This window comes from Musca domestica, unplaced genomic scaffold, assembly GCF_030504385.1.
Source record: "Musca domestica strain aabys unplaced genomic scaffold, Musca_domestica.polishedcontigs.V.1.1 1, whole genome shotgun sequence".
Classification (NCBI taxonomy): Eukaryota; Metazoa; Arthropoda; class Insecta; order Diptera; family Muscidae; genus Musca; species Musca domestica.
Window position 1 is genome coordinate 14,983,884 of NW_026712114.1, and position 22,796 is coordinate 15,006,679.

The 22,796-nt window shown below is 39.1% G+C and overlaps 1 protein-coding gene across 1 annotated transcript in view; it reads left to right on the forward strand.

Moving 5' to 3' along the window:
• Positions 1-22,796, forward strand: part of LOC101889215 (dynein beta chain, ciliary) — a 56,105-nt gene that overhangs the window by 20,080 nt on the left and 13,229 nt on the right. The window contains exons 14-20 of the mRNA XM_059119460.1: positions 10-174; positions 6,115-8,547; positions 11,056-12,728; positions 13,864-14,083; positions 16,775-18,813; positions 22,436-22,574; positions 22,630-22,796. Coding sequence (XP_058975443.1) covers positions 10-174; positions 6,115-8,547; positions 11,056-12,728; positions 13,864-14,083; positions 16,775-18,813; positions 22,436-22,574; positions 22,630-22,796 — 6,836 coding nt within the window. The remainder of the gene's footprint in view (positions 1-9; positions 175-6,114; positions 8,548-11,055; positions 12,729-13,863; positions 14,084-16,774; positions 18,814-22,435; positions 22,575-22,629) is intronic.

Consider the following 22,796-nt stretch of genomic DNA (forward strand, 5'->3'; position numbering starts at 1 on the left):
TTGTTGTAGATGAGTGAACTTCCCGAAAAATGGCTGAAAGTCAAGAAACTCGCAGTAACAGTGAAGCAAACAATTGCCCCCATACAATCGTATCAAGTTGATTTGATTGAGAAACGAATTTTGCTCTGCAACAATTTGTCGAATAATTATCGCAAGAAATTCCTTAAAAAGAAGGTAAGTTTCAAGGCCTATGTAAGGTCGGCCAAGAAGACTATTTTTGACAAAAAAAAACTTAAAAATTTGGCTCTTAAAGTTAGTTTTCAGATGGGCTTCCTTGCAGACCTTATATAGGCCGAGGTAAATTCAATAATTTTTGCGGATTTTACTAAGTTTTTAACCTCACAATATTAAAATATATCTAAATTAAGTTGGAGAAGAGTACAACGAGTGATACTCAATGGCCGTATTGAATTCTGAAGTGCGACAGTTGATTTTTTATTTACACCAAGCAAAACAAAAAATACGTAAAATTAGATTGTGACAATAGATGGTAAAGTAACCCCCATTTTCAACAGTTTTTTTTTTAAAAAATTGCCGTGCCGTGCACTTTAGTTATATCGATTTTCGACTATGTTATTGATAACAATACGAGTTTTTTTAGTCAAAATATTTAACTCCCCAGCGAGTCACAAAAGGGGCCTTTTTATACCCTCCACCATACTATGGAGGGTATATTAACTTTGTCATTCCGTTTGTAACTCCTCGAAATACCCATGTCAGAGCCAACAAAGTATATATATTCTTGATCAGCGTAAAATTCTAAGTCGATTTAGCTATGTCCGTCCGTCTGTCTGTCTGTCCGTCTGTCTATTGTAATCACGCTATCTTTGAACGAATTGAGATAGAAGGCTAAAATTTTGCACACCTGTTTATTTTTCCAGTAGGCAGGTTACGTTTTCATATAGCACCCATATAACGGTACCTCCCGATATTCGGGTTTTTGATGATTTTAGCGACATTATTCACCGGAATTTTTTCAACTTTGGTATTTGAAGTTCGAAATGGATACTACAGCCTATGACAGAAAATTATCTGGGCAGGTTCACGTCTTCGTATAGCCCCCATATAACGGTACCTCCCTATCTTCGGTATTTTGATAATTTTTTCGGCATTATTCACCGGAATTGTTTCAAATTTGGTATTTGAGATTCGTGATGGATACTACAGCCTATGACAGAAAATTATCTGTGCAGGTCCACGTCTTCGTATAGCCCCCATATAACGGTACCTCCCAAAATTCGGTATTTTGATGATTTTAGCTCCATTATTCACCGGAATTGTTTCAAATTACGTATTTAGAGTTCGTAATGGGAACTACAGTCTGTGACAGAAAAATGTCTATGCAGGTCCAGGTCTTCGTATAGGCCCCAAATGTCAGTACCTCTCTATATTCGGTATTTTGACGAGTTTAGGTACAATACCCACCGAAATTGTTTGAGATATCGTATTTGACGTTCGTAATGGATGCTATAGCCTGTGACAGAAAATTGTCTATGCTGGTCCAGGTCTTCGCACAGCTCTGATATAATGGTACCTCCCCATATACGATATTTTGATGATTTTAGCTACATTATTCACCGTTTATTTCAAGTTTCGGATTTGAATATGGTAATGGCTAATGGCAAACAATGCCTATGTAGGTCCACGTCCTATAGACCCCAATATAACGGCAATATTCGGTATTTTTAAAATTTAACAGCATTTTTTAAGGATTTTATTTTTTTAATTTCCAAATTCGTTCCAAATGGTGAAGGGTACTCAAACTTCGGCCCGGCCGAACTTACTGCTTTTTAACTTGTTTAAAAATATTGTTAAGAACTGCCTTCAAACGGTGTACAAAATACTTTGTACATACTTTTGAGTGCGGCTGAGGCGCTGGGAAAATCTAACCATTAAAAATAAATATTTAAAAATTGTCAATTTCCCAGTGGTCATAAAATATCACATGTGTACAATTCAGTGATCTTGTGCGCTGTCGCATACGATAATGTGTAGGATAATAAAGGTCATAACCCACACACACAGATATTGATGCGCCAGTAGGTAGCCAAGATCACTTGAATGAAGGGACACGCAGCCATGTAATGTTTCCTTTTAAATCTAATAATAGATAAGAACAATTGTGTGGCTGCGACTAGGTTAAGTTAGATTTGTTTTAGTAGTACGTAAGGAACATATTTTAAAAATAAAATCAGAATTGAAACAACAGCCAGACGATACGGTTGTGTTTTCTCTTCTCCCGCTTACATATGGTCAATCGAGCCTTCACTTTTTTATAAAGTGGAAATAACTAGCGGCCGTAAAAAAATTGTAGGAGTTTTCCCCCACCAGTGGTAAGAGACTCACTACAAGCAGAAATAGATATTCTCCAGAAATAGAGGAGAATTTCTACAAAAAACAAAGTCCGTTAAGGCATTTTAAATATAAGGCCATAGGGGCAAAACAAAAAAAAGCCATAGGGGCAAATAAAAAACAAAAAAAAAAGCCATAGGGGCAAAGAAAAAACAAAAAAAGCCATAGGGGCAAAGAAAAAATAAAAAAAAAAGGCCATAGGGGCAAAATAAAAAAGCCATAGGGGCAAAAACAAAAAAAAAAAAAAGCCATAGGGGCAAAAATAAAGCGAAAAGAGGACAACAAAAGTCCCAAAATAAAAAAATATATATATACATAAAAATAAATTTTGAAAAGAGGACATCAATTAGTCCAAGTTAAAACTCAAAAAGAATTCCGAAAAAAAAAAAAATGGATCAAGAAGCAAAATTTTTGGTCTTGGCTGACTATTTCTGCACAACATTGGCATCGGCGACTCAATTTAAAAAAAAATTCGTAACGTGAACAAGTATAAGATTCTTGTTGAAAACACGTATTACGTTTTACAACAAACGTTGAAAAGTTTTAAAAAGTACATTCCTCAGAGAATCCAGGAAAGTTCAGTAGCAGTGGATAAATGCCTTGTGTTAGCGCATAAATTAATGGCGACGAGAACACGAGGTTGCAAGTTGAATGGAGATACTGCACAAGCGGAAATTGAAGAATGCTTAAAACCACCAGGACCCTGGAGAATTGAACTGGAGTACTATTTCCTTAGTCCGGAGGAAGTAGCAATGGAAGCTGAGGAGTGTGCAAATATTGTATTTCCCACCTTTGGGCTGACAACAGAGCAGAGGCCCTCGAAGACCACAAGTTGTGGAAAAGATGCAAAGGGTGATATTACATGCCCTTTGGATGATAAAAGAGAAGCGGAATATTGTATTGGTGATCGAGACACTCTTGAAATGGCTAGAAGATATTGGCTATTTTATCCACATGATTGCGAATGTGACTGGTGTGTTTTTGTTGCAGCTCGAAACTTTGAGGATATGAATATATTCCCGCCGGCAAGTCCTAACTCGGAGGAAAAAGTTAGAGCTCTTACCCAAAATAATGAAGAGGGAAGACTCAATACTGCATCACAATTAGCCGAATCAGCTTCCCGAATCAAAATATTAGAAGATGGCCTGAAAACCGCTAATGATGAAAAACTGGGGCTTGAAGATTTGGTGCAGTCCTTGCTAACTAAATTTGAAAGAGACATACAGGCCATTGAAGAAAAAGCTCAAAAGCAACGGCGTGACCTGGAAAACCAAGTCCAAGATCTGGAAGCTAAGCTGGAACATCAAAAGAAAAAATTGGAAGCCATCGTAGAAAAACTCGACACATCAGAGGAAGTCAGCAGTGACAAAATGGACAAGCATGTACAAAAAGTGTCCTTGGACAATATGAATTTGAGAAGCCACAGAGAACAGAACCACCAACAAGAGAAGAGCAAAAAAAGAAATCCGGTGTATATTGGTACTTCTCTAAAAGACACGTTTGGCAAAGATAACGATAAATGCATCGAGGAAGCGGAGAAAAAAGAGCGCGACAAGGTAAAGAGGAATAGAATTAATAACAAACACCGGGAATCCTCATTGAAGCAACCGCGTATAAAATACATCAGCAATGACCTAACCTTGGATGCCCTACGAAAAAATGACTCCTTGGATGATCGCAGCCAGCAACTACCAAATCACAAGTCGCCAAAGAATTATAAAGCTTGGAAGTTAAAACCGGCAGATAAGGGTGGTGGTATTGGCGAGCGAGGCTGGATAGATAAGTGGAGCCGTTTCCTGCAAGCGGTTACCTAGGATAATTTATATAATATAATCATTTTCAAAGCTATATGTCTAAATATTTTTTATATAATCCTCTTCATGATCCATTTTTAAATACAGTCCACTAAAAATATACACATTTAAGCCGCCCGGGAGAATGTACAAAATACTTTGTACATACTTTTGAGTGCGGCTGAGGCGCTGGGAAAATCTAACCATTAAAAATAAATATTTAAAAATTGTCAATTTCCCAGTGGTCATAAAATATCACATGTGTACAATTCAGTGATCTTGTGCGCTGTCGCATACGATAATGTGTAGGATAATAAAGGTCATAACCCACACACACAGATATTGATGCGCCAGTAGGTAGCCAAGATCACTTGAATGAAGGGACACGCAGCCATGTAATGTTTCCTTTTAAATCTAATAATAGATAAGAACAATTGTGTGGCTGCGACTAGGTTAAGTTAGATTTGTTTTAGTAGTACGTAAGGAACATATTTTAAAAATAAAATCAGAATTGAAACAACAGCCAGACGATACGGTTGTGTTTTCTCTTCTCCCGCTTACAAACGGGATCGTAGTAAGTCAAATTATTCTACTAAATTATTTGTCATACTCCAGGTCCTCGAAAACGTCGAGGGTCTAAATCCAACCTTAACGCCAGGAATCGATCTATATTAAAACCAGTGAGGAAAAGTCAAAAATCCGGCGGGGCCGACTGTATGATACCCTATACCACTATGCATATTTAGTAGAGCTCCCGTAACAAAAGAATTTATTTCAAGTAAATCATACCACCTATCAACATTTGGCTTTAGAGCAGTTATAGTTTGCTATAGAGTCCATGATACAACTTGTAGAAGGATTATTTTAAAAAATATATTTCGGAGCCGAGTTGCACAAAATGGAAACGTACTACCCGAAATTCACTCCATTTGGGCTGATATTAGCCATTATTTACACAAAAAACCGCAAATCGGATTAAGGATATATATGGATATATCCAAATCTTATCCGTTCTCGATAAAATTTGGCAAAGGTATTTCCAAGCTCTATAAGATATCTGATATTTGCATTGTTGTCGAATGCATATTACGAATGTGAGGGACTTAAACACCAAATTGGGTGAAACATATATATGGGAGCTATATCTATATATGAACAGATTTTCTCCGAATTCGATGTACTTGCTTCTAGACTGAATTGGTTCGGATTTACCAATATTCAGGACTTTTGGGCATATATTGGATATTTGGTGCACAATTAACCCGAAATCGGTTGAATGGGTTATATGGGAGCTTTATCTAAATCTCTTCCGGTTATCACCAATTTCAATAGGGTTCATCCATGGGCCAAAAAATATTGTTTGCAAAATTTCATCGCAATCGGATAATAAACGCGACCTGCATTTTGTTCACAAGAATACATGGACGGACGAACGGACGGATAGACTGACATGCATAAATAAACGCAGAAAGTGTTTTCCGATTTTAGATAAATCGAAATCAGAGGCGTACAAGTAGATGCAAATAATTCTGGCTAACAATATGCAGCATAGAATTTTGTATATGACCAATAAAGCAGCAGCGGCATTGTAAGTCTTATCGGAAAATTTTCCAAATCAGTTTAGAAATTTCCAACGAAATATATTGCATATTTTTGGTTATAGTCCACACGTAATAGTACCATCTAATTATTTGTATATTGAATTTTTCCGCCCCAAAGTTCAACCAAATCAGCCACTCAGAGAGATGGGCTATAAATATCTTGAAACGTGTCATGGGGTCTAAAACTTAATCAGCTGGGATGGAAGTTTGCTTTTGCCCCACTTTGTACATGCATATTTACTTGACAGACATTCCAATGTTTTTTTTTTTTGGCTGTGAAAGTTAGATTCGTATTCGAAATATTAGGTTTTCCTAATATTACTGTTATTTTGCCTTCTCAGTAGTAATAATTTTCCCTCCTTCCACAGTTCTTCCATGTGCCCTGTCGCAACGTTTATGAGCTGATTGATGAAGCCGATGTGGAAATTACCGAATTGGAGGAACGCCAGCAAAGTCTTAATGGATCTGCTCTACTGTTTGAATTGCAAGGCCCCGAGTCGAGCAAAATTGAAAGATGCCGCCGCGATTTGCAACTTATGAAAATTATGTGGGATTTCAATATCACCATTGCCTCCACCATAGAAGATTGGAAGAAAACCCCGTGGAAGAAAATCGACATTGAGATAATGGATCAAGAGTGTAAGAAATTTGGTCGAGAACTGCGATCATTAGACAAGGATATGCGTAGCTGGGAACCCTATTTGTATACGGAAAATTCCCTCAAAAATCTCATGACTTCGCTGCGCGCTGTGACAGAGTTACAAAATCCCGCAATTCGAGATCGTCATTGGATACAACTGATGCAGACGACAGGAGTGAAGTTTCGTATGGATGATTCGACAACGCTTAAGGATCTGATCGATCTCAATCTACATGAATATGAGGAAGAGGTCAAGAACATTGTCGACAAGTCGGTGAAGGAAATGGCCATGGAAAAGGTGTTGCGTGATATTCACAACACATGGGCCACCATGGAGTTTCAAAATGAGCCGCATGATCGCACGGCAATTAAGCTGCTAAAGGCCAGTGAGGAAATGATCGAGACACTGGAAGAGAATCAGGTGCAATTACAAAATATGGCCTCTTCGAAATTTGTTGGCCACTTTCAAGCGGAGGTCAGCAATTGGCAGCATAAACTTTCAAATGCTGATCAAATTATCGGTTCATGGTTTGAGGTGCAGCGCAAGTGGGTGTATTTGGAGAGTATTTTCATTGGATCAGAGGATATACGTTCCCAGTTGCCGGAGGACTCAAAGCGTTTCGATTTTATTGATCGTGAATTTAAGGCACTGTTGGCACAAATGAATACCGATCGAAATGTGGTTCGTTCAACAAATCGGGCGGGTAGCAAGCTGTATGATAACCTGGAACAGTTACTGAAACTCCTGCTGCTCTGCGAAAAGGCATTGAATGATTATTTGGAGACGAAGCGGTTGGCGTATCCCCGATTCTATTTTGTGTCCTCGGCAGATCTTTTGGACATTTTATCGAATGGCAACAATCCCAAAATGGTTTGTAAACATTTGACTAAACTTTATGACTCTATGGGTTCTCTGACCCTGATACCGAATACAAAACTGGCTCGTGGCATGGTGGCCAAGGAACACGAGGAGTATGTACCATTTTTGGAGAACTGTGATTGTAGTGGTAAGGTTGAGGTATGGCTAAATCGTGTCACGGACAAAATGCGTGATACCTTGCGTGATCAGTTTCGGCGGGCCGTCATTTCGTATGAAGAGAAACCCAGACACCAATGGATTTTCGATTGGCCAGCCCAGCCGGCTTTGGTGACCACACAAATCTGGTGGACCACCGAGACAAATGATGCCTTTGCCAAGGTCCAGCAGCGTTATGAAAATGCCCTCAAGGACTACAACAAGAAACAAGTTATGCAGCTAAATCATCTCATCAATCTGCTGCTGGGAGATCTCACTGCTGCTGATCGCCAGAAAATCTGTACCATCTGTACCATAGATGTCCACAGTCGAGATGTGGTGGCCAAAATCATTGCAGCCAAAGTGGAGGTGGTAACCGCCTTTCAATGGCAATCCCAGCTACGTCATCGTTGGGATACCAAATTCGATGATTGTTTTGCCAACATTTGCGATGCTCAATTCCAATATGACTATGAATATTTGGGCAACACCCCGCGTTTGGTGATAACACCTCTCACCGATCGTTGCTACATCACCCTGACGCAGTCACTACATCTCATAATGGGTGGTGCTCCCGCCGGTCCGGCAGGCACAGGAAAAACAGAAACTACCAAGGATTTGGGTCGCGCTCTCGGCATGATGGTCTATGTCTTCAATTGCTCCGAACAAATGGACTACAAGTCCATTGGTGATATACACAAAGGTCTGGCCCAAACCGGAGCCTGGGGCTGTTTCGATGAATTCAATCGCATCTCCGTCGAAGTCCTGTCCGTCGTGGCAGTCCAAGTGAAATGCATTCAGGACGCCATTAAAGCCAAAAAGTTAATGTTCAACTTCTTGGGTGAAATTATCGTGCTACGTGCCACTGTGGGCATGTTCATCACCATGAATCCTGGCTATGCTGGACGTGCTGAACTGCCCGAAAACTTAAAAGCTTTATATCGACCTTGTGCCATGGTTGTGCCTGACTTTGCCCTAATCAGTGAAATTATGTTGGTTGCCGAAGGTTTCCAGGAGGCACGTTTGCTAGCTCGCAAATTCATTGCCCTCTACGAGCTGTGCCGAGAACTCTTATCCAAACAGGACCATTACGATTGGGGTTTGCGTGCCATCAAATCTGTCTTGGTTGTTGCCGGCGCCCTGAGGGTATGTACCTACTGCATACATATGTAAATTATTGCTTACAGAGAGCAGAGCAGTACAGACAGACAGACAGACGGTTTGAACTAAATCCTTTATCACAACCAACACCCACTAAATCAGAACACGCACACACACACATCTTTCGTTTCCTTGTGCCATACGGTATGTTTGTAGTCTTGTAACAACCCAGATAGCTAGCTAGCCCCGTCAGCAAGCCAGGAATGGTAACAATTTCTGGCCAACAATATGCAGCTTAGAATTTTTGTACATGGCTAACATAGCAGCAGCAGCGGCCGCATTGTAAGTCTTATCGGAAACACGTAGAAACAAACGTTGCTGGAACGAAAACAGTTGTTTAAATGCTTTGCACATTCAGACATTATCCACGCACATATGTGCGAGTTAATGATGCGACACAGTGGGTGGTGAACAAAGGCGAAAAACTGGGAGGAATAGTTTTTTTGTCGGTTAGGAATTGAATTTTATTATAGCGATGGTGGTAGGTAAAGGAAGTTCGATTGATGTTTAGAAAATATTCTCATAAAAAGAAAACATTTTTTTAATGTTTATAACACAGTATGACAAAATTCAATTTTTATACCCTCCACCAAAGTATGTCATTCCGTTTGTAACACCTCGAAATATACATTTTATGCCCCACAAAGTATATATATTCTTGATCAGCATAAAATTCTATGTCGATTTAGCGATGTTCGTCCGTCCGTATATCCGTCTGTGGAAATCACTCTAGCTTCCGAACGAAATGAAGTAAGTTGATAAAAATTTACTCAAATGTGTATTATGTCTGCAGGACTTTTGATATTGAAAATGGGCGTCTTCGTATAGCTCCAATATAACGTAACCCCCCGATATTCGGTATTTTGATGATTTTAGTGACATTATTTACCGGAATTGTTTCAAAATTCGCATTTGAAGTTCGTAATGGATACTACAGCCTGTAACAGAAAATTGTCTGTGCAGGTCCACGTCCGTATAGCCCCCATATAACGGTACCCCCGATATTCGGTATTTTGATGATTTTAGCGACATTATTCACCGATTTTTTTTTAAGTTTCGCGTTTGAATATTGTAATGGCTTATGACAAAAGTTACCTATGCAGGTCCATGTCGTCGTATTGCCCCAATACATAACAGCTAAATTCGGTATTTTTAATATTTAACAGAAGTTTTAACGGATTTTATTGATTTGAGAGATGCCAAATTCGTTTCAAATAATGGAGGGTATTGAAAGTTCGGCCCGGTCAATTTAGAGCTTTTTTACTTGTTTAATAACTATACCAAGTTTTTAATTATGAAAGTAGAGCTAAAATTGCAGGCATGTGTATCTGTTTATACTCTACACCACAAGGTGGTCAGGGTATTACGTCTTTGTGCATTTGTTTGTAACAGGCAAAAGAAAACGAAATAGACACATAGTTCCTTTTGATGATCTGCATAGAATGACATTCTGAGTCGATTTATGCATGTCCGTCCGTCCGTCTGTCCATGTATTTTTGTAAACAAAGTACAGTTCGCATTTATTGTCCTGACCCAAGGACGAACCCTATTGAAATTGGAGATAGTCGGTCAAAATTTAGATATAGCTCCCATATATATCTTCGTCCGATTTGACTTTTATTGTGCACCAAACGTGTAATATCAGGCCGAATGGTATGGAATTTTGCACATACAACCAGATTAGGCCTGAAAATAAGTATGCCAAATTTGATCGAAATCGGTTCAGATATAGCTATAGCTCCCATATATATTATTCGATTATCCGATTTGTTATTTTTGTCCTCCGCAGCCGTAATATGCACTCTGTAACAACAATATTTGGGGAAATATATCAAATACAGCTCAGAAATACATTTGCTAAATTTTATCGAGATCGGTTCAGATTTGGATATAGCTCCCATATATAACTTCGTCCGATTTACCTTTGATTGTGCACCAAACGTCTAATATTTGTCCAAATGGGATGGAATTTGGCACTTACGACCGAATTGAGTCTAGGAGCTAGTATGTCAAATTTGGTGAAGATAGATTCAGATATAGCTATAGCTCCCATATATATTGTTCATCCGATTTTTTGTATTTTTTACCCACAGCCGTAATATGCACTCCATAACAACGATATTCAGGGAAATATATCAAATACAGCTCAGAAATATCTTTGCCAAATTTGATCAAGATCGGTTCAGATTTGGATATAGCTCCCATATATATCTTTATCCGATTTCAAATTAATTGTGCACCAAATGGGCAATACAAGCCCGAATTTAAAAGATACAAATGATTCGGCATATATAGTCCTTTGAACTTTAAATTATAATTATAATCATAAGGTGTATGATTGAATTCTCCCATAAAAACTTTTAATTGTTATGCCGAGCTCCACTAAATTAGCAAAGCACTTTATCACCTTCTTAACTGGTTTCGATAATTAATTCGATGCAAAATTGTATTTTGGCTTAAACCCCATTAAAATATTTTTTTCTTAATTTTTAGCGTGATGATCGCCATCGTCCCGAAGATCAGGTGCTGATGAGAGCATTGCGTGATTTTAATATACCCAAAATTGTCACTGATGATTTACCGGTATTTATGGGTTTAATTGGTGATCTTTTCCCGGCGCTGGATGTGCCGCGAAAACGTAACTTGGAATTTGAGGCTGTTATCAAAAGATCTGCCATTGATTTGAAGCTGCAACCCGACGACGGATTTGTTTTGAAAATCGTGCAACTGGAAGAATTATTTGCCGTCCGACACTCGGTGTTTGTTATAGGCTTTGCTGGCACGGGTAAATCGGAAGTGTGGAAGACATTGAATAAAACCTATGCCAATCAGAAACGAAAACCGCACTACAACGATATAAATCCCAAGGCGGTGACAAATGATGAACTGTTCGGTGTGGTTAATCAGGCGACACGTGAATGGAAAGATGGTCTCTTCTCCATTACCATGCGTGATCAGGCCAATTTGGGTGGCAGTGGTCCCAAATGGATTGTACTGGATGGAGATATTGATCCCATGTGGATTGAAAGTTTGAATACCGTAATGGATGACAATAAGGTGTTGACATTGGCTAGCAATGAACGCATTGCGTTGACCAAGGAAATGCGCTTGCTTTTCGAAATTGCCAATTTGAAATCGGCCACCCCGGCCACGGTGTCGCGGGCAGGAATTTTGTACATAAATCCCCAAGATTTAGGATGGACACCATTTATATTGTCATGGTTAAATACCCGCAGCAATCCCTCCGAAGTGGCCACCCTAAATGTTCTTTTCGACAAATACATACCACCCATGTTGGACGCCTTTCGGGTGCGCTTTAAGAAAATCACGCCGATTTCTGATATTGCCATGCTGCAGATGACCTGCTTCCTGCTGCAAAGTATGCTAACACAACAAAATGTCCCCGCCGATTGTCCCAAGGATTGGTATGAAATCTATTTTGTGTTCTGTGTTATATGGGGTTTCGGTTCGACCCTGTTTCAAGATCAAATAATCGATTGGCGTAATGAGTTCAGCAAATGGTTTACCAATGAATTCAAAACGGTTAAATTTCCCGAAGCTGGCACCATCTTTTCCTATTATGTGGATCACAATACAAAAAAATTCCGACCCTGGACCGATTTAGTGCCCAGCTTTGAATTAGATCCCGACATACCGTTGCAAGCGAATTTGGTTCATACCTCGGAGACAACACGTTTGCGTTATTTTATGGATGTTCTGATCGAAGATAACTATCCAATTATGTTAATTGGTGCTCCGGGTTCGGGAAAAACCATAATTATGAACTCGAAATTGAATTCATTGCCCACCGAGAAATATGCTGTGACAAATGTACCCTTTAATTTTTATACCACCTCCGAGATGTTACAGAGAATCTTGGAGAAACCTCTGGAGAAGAAGGCAGGACGAAATTATGGTCCCCAGGGTAATAAACGTATGTTGTACTTTGTCGATGACATGAATATGCCAGAGGTGGATAAATATGGTACGGTGCAACCGCACACCTTGATTCGACAATTTATGGACTACCGCCATTGGTATGACCGGGTCAAAATGACTCTGCGTGACATACATAATTGCCAATTTGTATCCTGTATGAATCCCTCGGCTGGCTCGTTTACCATAAATCCACGTCTACAGAGGCATTTCTGTTCCTTTGCTGTGAAGTAAGTAAAGAATAACTGGTAAAAAAGCTGTAAGTTCGGCCGGCCGAACTTTTAATACCCTCCAACTTAGGGTAAAGTAAACATTAGAAGAAATGCAAAATGCAAAAACCATTAAAATGCCGAATATCGGCAGGTACCGTTATATTAGGGCTATACCAAATCGTGGACCTATACATACATTGCTTCGCCAAAGGAGCTAGAACCCATTATGACCTACAAATACCAATTTTCAGACAAATCCGTGAAAAATGTGGCAAAATTCATAAAATTACCGAATATCGAGAGGAACCGTTATATGGGGGCTATACCAAAACGTGGACCTATAATTACAATGACTCGCCACACGAACTAGGACCCATTATGATCTACAACTAGTAATTTTCAGAGAAATTCTTGAAAAAATGTGTCAAAAATCATCAAAATACCGAATGTTGTTAAGTACCGTTATATGGGGACTATACCAAATCATGGACCCATACATGCAATGTTTCGCCCACGGAGCTGGAACCAATTATGACCAACAAGTACCAATTTTCAGACAAATCCGTAAAAAAATGTGGCAAAAAAAATTAAAATACCAAATATCGGGAGGTACCTTTATATGGGGGCTATACCAAAACGTGAACCCATACATGCAATGTTTTGCCACACGCACCGGGACCCGTTGTGACCTACAAATACCAATTTTCAGACAAATCCGTGAAAAAATGTGGCATAAATCATCAAAATACGGAATGTCAGGAGGTACCGTTATATGGGGACTGTACCAGAACGTGGACCGATATATTTCATTTTCAATACCAACCATCCTAGACACAATTGAAATTGCTCTGCTAAATTTTGGCGCTCTACGTCAAATAATGTGGGCTATATCGTGATTTCAACAGACAGACAGACGGACGGACAGACAGGCGGACATCGTTAAATCGACTTAGAATTTTATGCTAATTATTAATATATATATTTTATGGGGTCTACGACGAATATTTAAGGATGTTACAAACGGAATGACAAAATTAATATACCCTCCATAGTATGGTGGAGGGTATAAAAATAAATTAATTTAATTCAATGGTTTTAGCCCGAAATATATTTGTCGTCAAACTCACCATATTTAAAAATTTTCTAATTTTAGTCAACCTAGCTCGGATGCCCTGTTTCATATACTCAATTCAATTCTGTCACAACATTTGGCCAATCCCATACACAAATTTGACAAATCCGTAATCAATTTATGTGAACCCTTGGTCCAGACAGCCATTAATCTGCATCAAAAAGTGGCGGCAACATTTTTACCAACAGCTGTGAAATTTCATTACAATTTTAACTTAAGAGATATTTCCAATATTTTTACGGTAAGTATCAACAAATTCTCAATATTAACCAAGATCGGAATATTTTCACAAGGATGGTAGGTAACATCCAAATGTCTATTCATTTTCGTGCAAATGTCTATTTTTTAAAATACACACAAATTAAATTTGAAAGGAAACGATGTAGACCCAGAGGCCCTTTTGATGATCTTCATAGAATCACATTCTGAGTCGATTTATTCATGTCCGTCTGTCCATGTATTGTTGTAAACAAAGTACAGGTCGTATTTATTGCTTGATCTAGATGAAATTTTGCAAAAGTCATTTTTTTGATTCTACGACGAACAATATAGAAATTGGAGATAATCGGTCAAAATTTAAATTTAGCTCCTATATATATATATATATATATATATATATATATATATATTGTACATCCGATTTTTATATTTGTTCTCCACAGCCGTAATATACCCCCCCGTAACAACGATATTCGGGGAAATATATCAAATACAGCTCAGAAACACATTTGCCAAATTTTATCGAGATCGGTTTAGATTTGAATATAGATCCCATATACAGGGTGAGATAAAAAAAACTGCAACAAAGTCAAACGCCATAATTATAACATTTTGCCTTAAATTTTATTGTATTATTGTTTTTTGAAAGTAACAAATTTCGGAAATATCATCCAATTTTAAAATAAGTTTAGATTTGTTCGAATTGGTCTCCTTTGGCACGAATTATGCCTTCAAACGGCCAATGAAACTGTCACACGCTGCCCGAATATTTTTCTGCAGTATTTTGGCCCATTCCCGGCGCTTTATTATTATACCCTCCACCTTGGAAAGGAGGGTATATTAACTTTGTCATTCCGTTTGTAACATCCTTAAAAATTTGTCGTAGACCCCCATATATATTCATAATCAGCATAAAATTCTTAGTCGATTTAACGATGTCCGTCTGTCTGTCCGTCTGTCTGTTGAAATCACGATACAGCCCACATTATTTGACGTGGGGCGCCAAAATTTAGCAGAGCAATTTGTATTGTGTCTAGGACGGTTGGTATTGAAAATGAGATATATCGGTCCACGTTCTGGTATGGTCCCCATGTAACGGTACCTCCCGATATTCGGTATTTGATGATTTTTGCCACATTTTTTCACGGATTTGTCTAAAAATTAATATTTATGGGTTATAATGGGTCCTAGTTCGAGTGGCGAAACATTGTATGTATAGGCCCACGTTTTAATATAGTCCCCATATAACGGTACCTCCCGATATTCGGTATTTTGATGATATTTGACACATTTTTTCAAGAATTTCTCTGAAAATTGGTAGTTGTAGATCACAATGGATGCAAGTTCGTGTGGCGAGTCATTGTAATTATAGGTCCACGTTTTGGTACAGGCCCCATATAACGGTACCTCCCGATATTCGGTAATTTGATGATTTTTGCCATATTTTTTCCCGGATTTGTCTGAAAATTGGTATTTGTAGGTCATAATGGGTTCTAGCTCCTTTAGCGAAACATTGCATGTGTAGGTGCACGGTTTGGCATTTCGGCATTTTAATGGTTTTTGCCACATTTCTTCTAATGTTTCCGTTACCCTAAGGTGGAGGGTATTAAAAGTTTGGCCCGGCCGAACTTAATGTTTTTTTACTTGTTTTTTAGTGCGATGGTGCTGAGTCCTCTTGGAACGTCCAAGGTATGCGGACAAAATGTTTGCGTGCCCAAGGCTTTAATAAACCCTCCAAAATATTTTCGCCATATTATTCGGCATTTATTCTGATGCCACGGTCGATTAATACGAGCGGAAAACGACCGTTGACTATTATGGCGGGCCACACCATTACCATGGCCGGCGCTTAAGTTCTGGTGGCCAACCGAAGGTGCACATTTACAGCTGACCTCTTTGGCAAGTAAACACGATCATTTTGTTTGTTTACAAACTGCTGGACATCGAATGTTTTCTCATCGGATAAAACCAAATTTTGCAGTTCACCTCTTCCGACCAAGCGAAGCAGCTCTTTAGCTACTTTGAGTCTATTTTTTTTTTTTTTGCGGTGTAAGTTCTTGCACTTTTTGGAATTTCAATGGCTTTACCCCGAGCTCATTTTTCAATATTTGCCAAATTGAATATTGCAATATGTTCAGCTCACGAACCATTTTTCGACAACTGCACTGCTCTAAATTTCGAACCATTTCTGCTGATGTTGCTATTTTCTTCCGTCCATTTCCCTGGCGTCGGGCTACGCTACCAGTATCACGGTAACGAGCGTTGGTACGAGACACAAAAGATTTATTCACATTTAAATGCTGGAGTGCTCCAACGATAGCCACATGTGGGTTTCCAGCCAAATATAAAGAAATCACACTATCACGCTTGAATTCCATCACGAATAACTTTTTTCTGGAAAATTCTCACCAAAATGCTTTTGTATGCTTGTAAACAATGTCACTGGAATAATTTTAACAGCTGTCGGACGAGTGGCTTAGAAATGACAGCAGCCTGAAGTTGTTGCAGTTTTTTAACTCACCCTGTCAGTGGTTTTGGGAATGTGTAAGTTGTATTAAATCGCATTTTGAGTGAAGGAATAGAACTGGAATCCTGAAAATTTATGTTGAGGCCTCTGTTAGTATCTGGTGGTCGTTTTGCACAAAATTTTTCTTAAATTCTATATTTGTGTCTCATATTTTTTTTTTAATATTCCCCACATCTCCCCTTTCAGGGTATGTTGTATGCCAATTTCGAAACATGTCCAAATCCCAATATGCTGCTTCGCCTGTGGACTCATGAATGCAATCGAGTGTATGGCGATAAGTTGGTCGATAAAAGCGATATCAATACCTTCAACAAATTGATGCTCGAAATGGTACGCAAGGGCATTGAGAGTTACAACGAGGACCTTGTTTTTGCCAAACCCCATATATATTGTCATTTTGCGAAAGGGCTAGCCGACAGCAAATATATGCCCGTCCCCGATTGGGAGAGGCTCCACAAGCTATTGGAAGAGGCCCAGGATCGCTATAATGATTTTGTGGGTGCCATGAATTTGGTACTCTTCGAGGATGCTATGGCCCATATATGTCGCATTTCTCGTATCATGGAGTCGTCTCGAGGTTATGCCCTCTTAATTGGTGTGGGAGGTTCAGGCAAACAGTCACTGACCCGATTGGCAGCATCAATATCCTCGCTTGATGTCTTTCAAATTCAGCTGACCAAGGATTATGGCATCAATGATTTGAAAGCCAATATTGCAACGCTTTATATGAAATGTGGTGTCAAGAATTCAGCCTCCTGTTTCCTGATGACAGATGCCGAGGTGGCCAGGGAACAATTTTTGGTGTTGATCAATGATCTTCTGGCCTCGGGTGATATTCACGAACTTTTCCCCGATGATGAGGTGGAGAACATAATCAATGCTGTACGCAATGAGGTCAAGCAATTGGGTATTATGGATAACAGGGAAAATTGTTGGAAGCATTTCATCGAGAAGGTTCGCAGTTCCCTGAAAGTGGTTTTGTGTTTCTCCCCCGTGGGTACAACCCTCAGGGTACGCGCCCGCAATTTCCCCTCCTTGGTGAATTGTACCACCATAGATTGGTTCCATGAATGGCCCCAGGAAGCTCTTGAATCGGTATCGTATCGTTTTCTCCAAGAAATTGAAGTCCTACCCAAAGAGCTAGCGCCGCCCGTCTCACGTTTCATGGCCTATGTCCATAAGACGGTAAATGATATATCCAAAGTCTATTTGCTTAATGATAAGCGTTACAACTACACTACACCCAAAAGCTTTTTGGAACTTATTAGTTTGTATACCAAACTTTTGAGGGAAAAAGTCAAAGCCAATCAAGATCGCAGAATACGTTTGCAAAATGGTCTCATCAAACTGGCCAGTTGTTCGAAGGAGGTTGACGCCCTACAAGAGGTCTTAAAAGTTCAAGAAGTTGAGCTTAAAATCAAAAACGAAGAAGCCGATAATCTCATTGTCGTTGTAAGTACAGAAAATGAAAAAGTTTCCAAAGAGAGAGCTTTCGCTTCAAAGGAAGAGAAAAATGTGCGACAAATTGAAGAAGATGTCACAGCCAAGGCAAAGCTGTGTGAAGAAGATTTCCGCAAGGCCCAACCGGCTTTAATTGCCGCTCAGGAAGCTTTAAATACCTTAAACAAAAACAATCTCACCGAATTGAAGTCCTTTGGTTCCCCACCTGAAGCTGTGGTAAATGTTTGCTCTGCTGTTCTGGTGTTATTTGCCCAAAAAGGCAAAATCCCCAAAGATCGCAGCTGGAAGGCCTGTCGCCAAATTATGGGCAATGTTGATAAATTTCTTGATAATCTCGTTAATTATGACAAGAAACATATTCATCCGGATATCATTAAGGCTTTGCAGCCGTATCTAGCTGATCCTGAATTTGATCCCGAGAAAATTTTAGCCAAGTCAAGTGCAGCAGCTGGACTTTGCTCATGGGTTATTAACATAAATCGTTTCTATGATGTCTACTTGGTGGTTGAGCCCAAAGAGAGAGCCTTAATGGAGGCAGAACAGGAATTGACTGATGCTCGAGATAAATTAACAGCCTTGAATAATCGTTTGAATGAATTGGAGGAGGAATTAAATGTTCTTCAAATGAAATACGATGATGCCTTGGCTAAGAAGCAGAAATGTCAAGATGAGGCCGATAAAACGGCATTTACTATCGATTTGGCCAATCGTTTAATTGGTGGCCTGGCTTCGGAGAAAGTGAGATGGGCGGAATCGGTTAAAAAGTAAGTCCCAACAGTTCCAATTTCTAGCGACATCTTTTTATACCCTCCACCTTGGAAAGGAGGGTATATTAACTTTGTCATTCCGTTTGTAACATCCTTAAATATTCGTCTTAGACCCCATAAAGTATATATATTCATAATCAGATTAAAATTCTAAGTCGTTTTAACGATGTTTGTCTGTCTGTCTGTCCGTCTGTCTGTTGAAATCACGATACAGCCCACATTATTTGACGTAGAGCGCCAAAATTTAGCAGAGCAATTTGCATTGTGTCTACACACATTTTTTCATGGATTCGTCTGAATATTGGTATTTGTAGGTCATAACGGGTCCCTGAGCGTATGGCAAAACATTGCATGTATAGGTCCACGTTGTGGTATAGCCCCCATATAAAGGTACCTCCCAATATTCGGTATTTTAGTTTTTTTTTGCCACATTTTTTCACGGATTTGTCTAAAAATTGGTATTTGTGGGTCATAATAGTTTCCAGCTCCGGTGGCGAAACATTGCATATATGGGTCCATGATTTGGTATAGCCCCCATTTAACGGTACCTCCCGATATTCGGCATTTTGATGGTTTTTGACACATTTTTTCACTGGTTTGTCTAAAAATTGGTATTTGTTGGTCATAATGGGTTCCAGCTCCGGTGGCGAAACATTGCATGCATGGGTCCATGATTTGATATAGCCCCCGTATAACGGTACCTACCGATATTCGGTATTTTGATGGTTTTTGCCACATTTTTTCACTGATTTGTCTAAAAATTGGTATTGGTGGGTCATAATGGGTCCTAGTTCGTGTGGCAAAACATTGTAATTATAGGTCCACGTTTTGGTGTAGCCCACATATAACGGTACCTCCCGATATTCGGTAATTTGATGATTTTTGCCACATTTCTTCTAATGTTTCTTTTACCCTAAGGTGGAGGGTATTAAAAGTTTGGCCCGGCCGAACTTAATGTTTTTTTACTTGTTGATTTTTATATACTCTACCTGCATAATGTTATGGAGGGTTGATTAAGGTTTTCATTCCTTTTGTTATTCTCCGATTCACAGTAAACCATAAAAAACATAACAAAATTATTTGATATTTTTTAGGAATTAATAGACAAATTTTCTAACGGTATTATTAAAAATTAAGCATTAAAAGTTTCTAATGATTCCTATTGCCTTCGGCATAACATTATCATAGCATTTTCTATAGCTCACCATACATAACATTTCCACCTTTTAAACCATTCCTTCAAACAGATAAGTTAAAAAATTTCGGTGTTTCGGAAATGAGAAAATTTAGTAATATTTTCTACCCTACTTGGCAAATCAATGCCTATACGCCTACAATTTCCTATAGCCCTTATATATTAGTACCTCCGCATATTCACTACTTATATCATAACTGATGCAGAAAATTCTCGGTGTAGGTTCATGCTTTGCTATAGGGCCTATAAAACAACTGCATCGCCCTCTTTACAGGGTTGCCCATATTCGACGGACCCATGATTTTTTTATTTTTTTTTAAATCAAAGAAAAAAATAAAAATTTGGCGGTTGGCAATGTTAATCATTTAATTTGTTCCAAGTAGATTTGTTTACATCAATTTTTGAATATGATATCTCTCAAATGGCCGCCTCTGGCGTTGATGACGTATTGTGCCCTTTTTGCTGCATTTTCCATCGTTTTTGCCAACATTTCGGCCAGAATAGCGGTTATTTCTTCACGAATGTTGTCCTTGACCTCTTCTACGGTCCTTGGCTTGTTAACGTAAACTTTTGACTTCAAATATCCCCACAAGAAGAAGGTTGCGTCAAATCGGGCGAACGCGGTGGCCAGTCCAAATCACCACTTTTCGACATCAAAGGGCCCGGAAACAAATTCTTCAGAAAATCGATTGTTATGCGACTTGTGTGCGGTGGAGCACCGTCTTGTTGAAACCAGAACTGCCTCATACGCTTTCGACGAATAATTGGCATCACAAAATTGGTCATCATGTCGCGATAACGCTCTTGATTGATGGTAACGGCATGGCCATTTTCATTTTGGAAGAAAAACGGCCCAATGACCGTTTTCGCACTAACGCCGCACCAAACTGTGACTTTTTCGTCATGAAGAGGCACTTCTTGAATCTCCTGAGGATCTTCAGTGGCGTAAAAACGGCAATTTTTGCTTATTTACGGTCCCGTTCAATGTGAAATGGGCTTCATCGGACATGATTATTTTGTTCCAAAATTGCTCGTCATCTTCGGCCATTTCGATGACTCTTTGGGCCCATTCCAATCGACGAGGCTTGTCCGCAGGCAACATTCTTTGCGTCAATAGAATTTTGTACGGGAACAAATGCAAATCAATGCGAATAATCCGTTGTAAAGTGGACCGAGCCATGCCCAACTGCTGAGAACGGCGTTTTTGGGATGTTCTTGGGGACCTCTCAACACTGGCTCGTACGGCAGCGATATTTTCGGCCGATCGCCTTGATCGAGTTTTATATGGCCTCTTCGGATTAGAAAGAGCTTTACCAGTCGAAAATTTTTCGTATAAACGCTTAATGGTGTTCTTAGAAGGCGCACTTCTCACATTTTTTAATGTTTTAAAAGCACGTTGAGTTTTCACAATTGACTTCTTCTGTTGAATGTAAATTTCAACTATTTCAGATCGCTCGCGTGGCGTGTATTGGTTCATGGTAAAAATCTGCTTGGACTGACGCTTCAAACGCGGTATGTCATTAAGCGATGTGACATCTCTGTCAAAAGTTATGGCGTTGCCAGATGGGTCCGTCGAATATGGGCAACCCTGTATATTTTTCACTGGCATTAGTTGTTCAAAACGTACCTCTTTCGAACATTTAACATGGATAATAATTTTTCATTCCGTTTGGTACTCTTAGAAGTACTCATTTTAGATCCAATAAAGTATATATAGTTACATTCTAATCCGATGTAGTCGACCGTCCATCCTCTGTTGTAATCACTCTATCTTCCGAAGGGATTGAATAAAGTACTGAAATTTAATACACATGCGTTATGGGAATAAATTTAGATCAAGTTCAAAAATGGGCTATGAGGGCAACTTTTTGTATAACCCCAATTAACGTTACCCCCTCATTTAAATCATTTCAACCATATTTGGTACCCTTTTCAACGGCATTTTCTGGAATTTGGTATTTAAAGGTTGTCACGGGTTCCCAGCACCCTTAATCCCATGTAACTGCAACGATAAATTTAAATTTTTCGTGAGTTAGTCACAATTTCAAACCGAATTTGCTAAAAATTGAGAATTTGAGTTCCCAGTACGTGGGAAACATCTCTGCAGACAACGGTATGTATAGGCCCAAGATTTGGTGTAGACCCCACATAACTGTACCTCAGATTATTCGGTTATTTAATGTTTTTAGCTACATTCTTTAACAGAATTATCTCAAACTTGATAGCTTGAGATCGTAATAGGCCCTACCTTCCCTGACATGTAGTTGACTAGAGGTCCACGGTTTCGTGTAGGACCCATATAACACTATTTCCAGATTTTCGGTACTTCCATTTCTAAAATTTAATGCTATTTCTGATTTTTTTTTTTTTTTTTTTTTTTGCTTTCAATAAAATGTAAAAATAATTATTTCAACTCTCTTACAGCCTCAAAAGCAGCCATGAAACATTGCCAGGAGATATCCTTCTAATAGCCTGTTTCATTTCATATGTTGGCTGTTTCACACGAGCCTATCGCATAGAACTGCAAACCAAAATGTGGCAACCAGCCTTCAAGGCCAGTGAGGTAAAAATCTCCCTATCTAACAGCTTATAAATATTATAATTGTGTTTTTATATAGCCACGCATACCATCCAGCGAAGATTCCGATCCCTTTGAAATGATTTGTGATGATGCCCAAATTGCCGAATGGAATAATCAGGGGCTACCCAGTGATCGTATGTCGGCGGAAAATGCGGCTATTTTGGTGCATTCGGAACGTTATCCCCTGATGATTGATCCGCAATT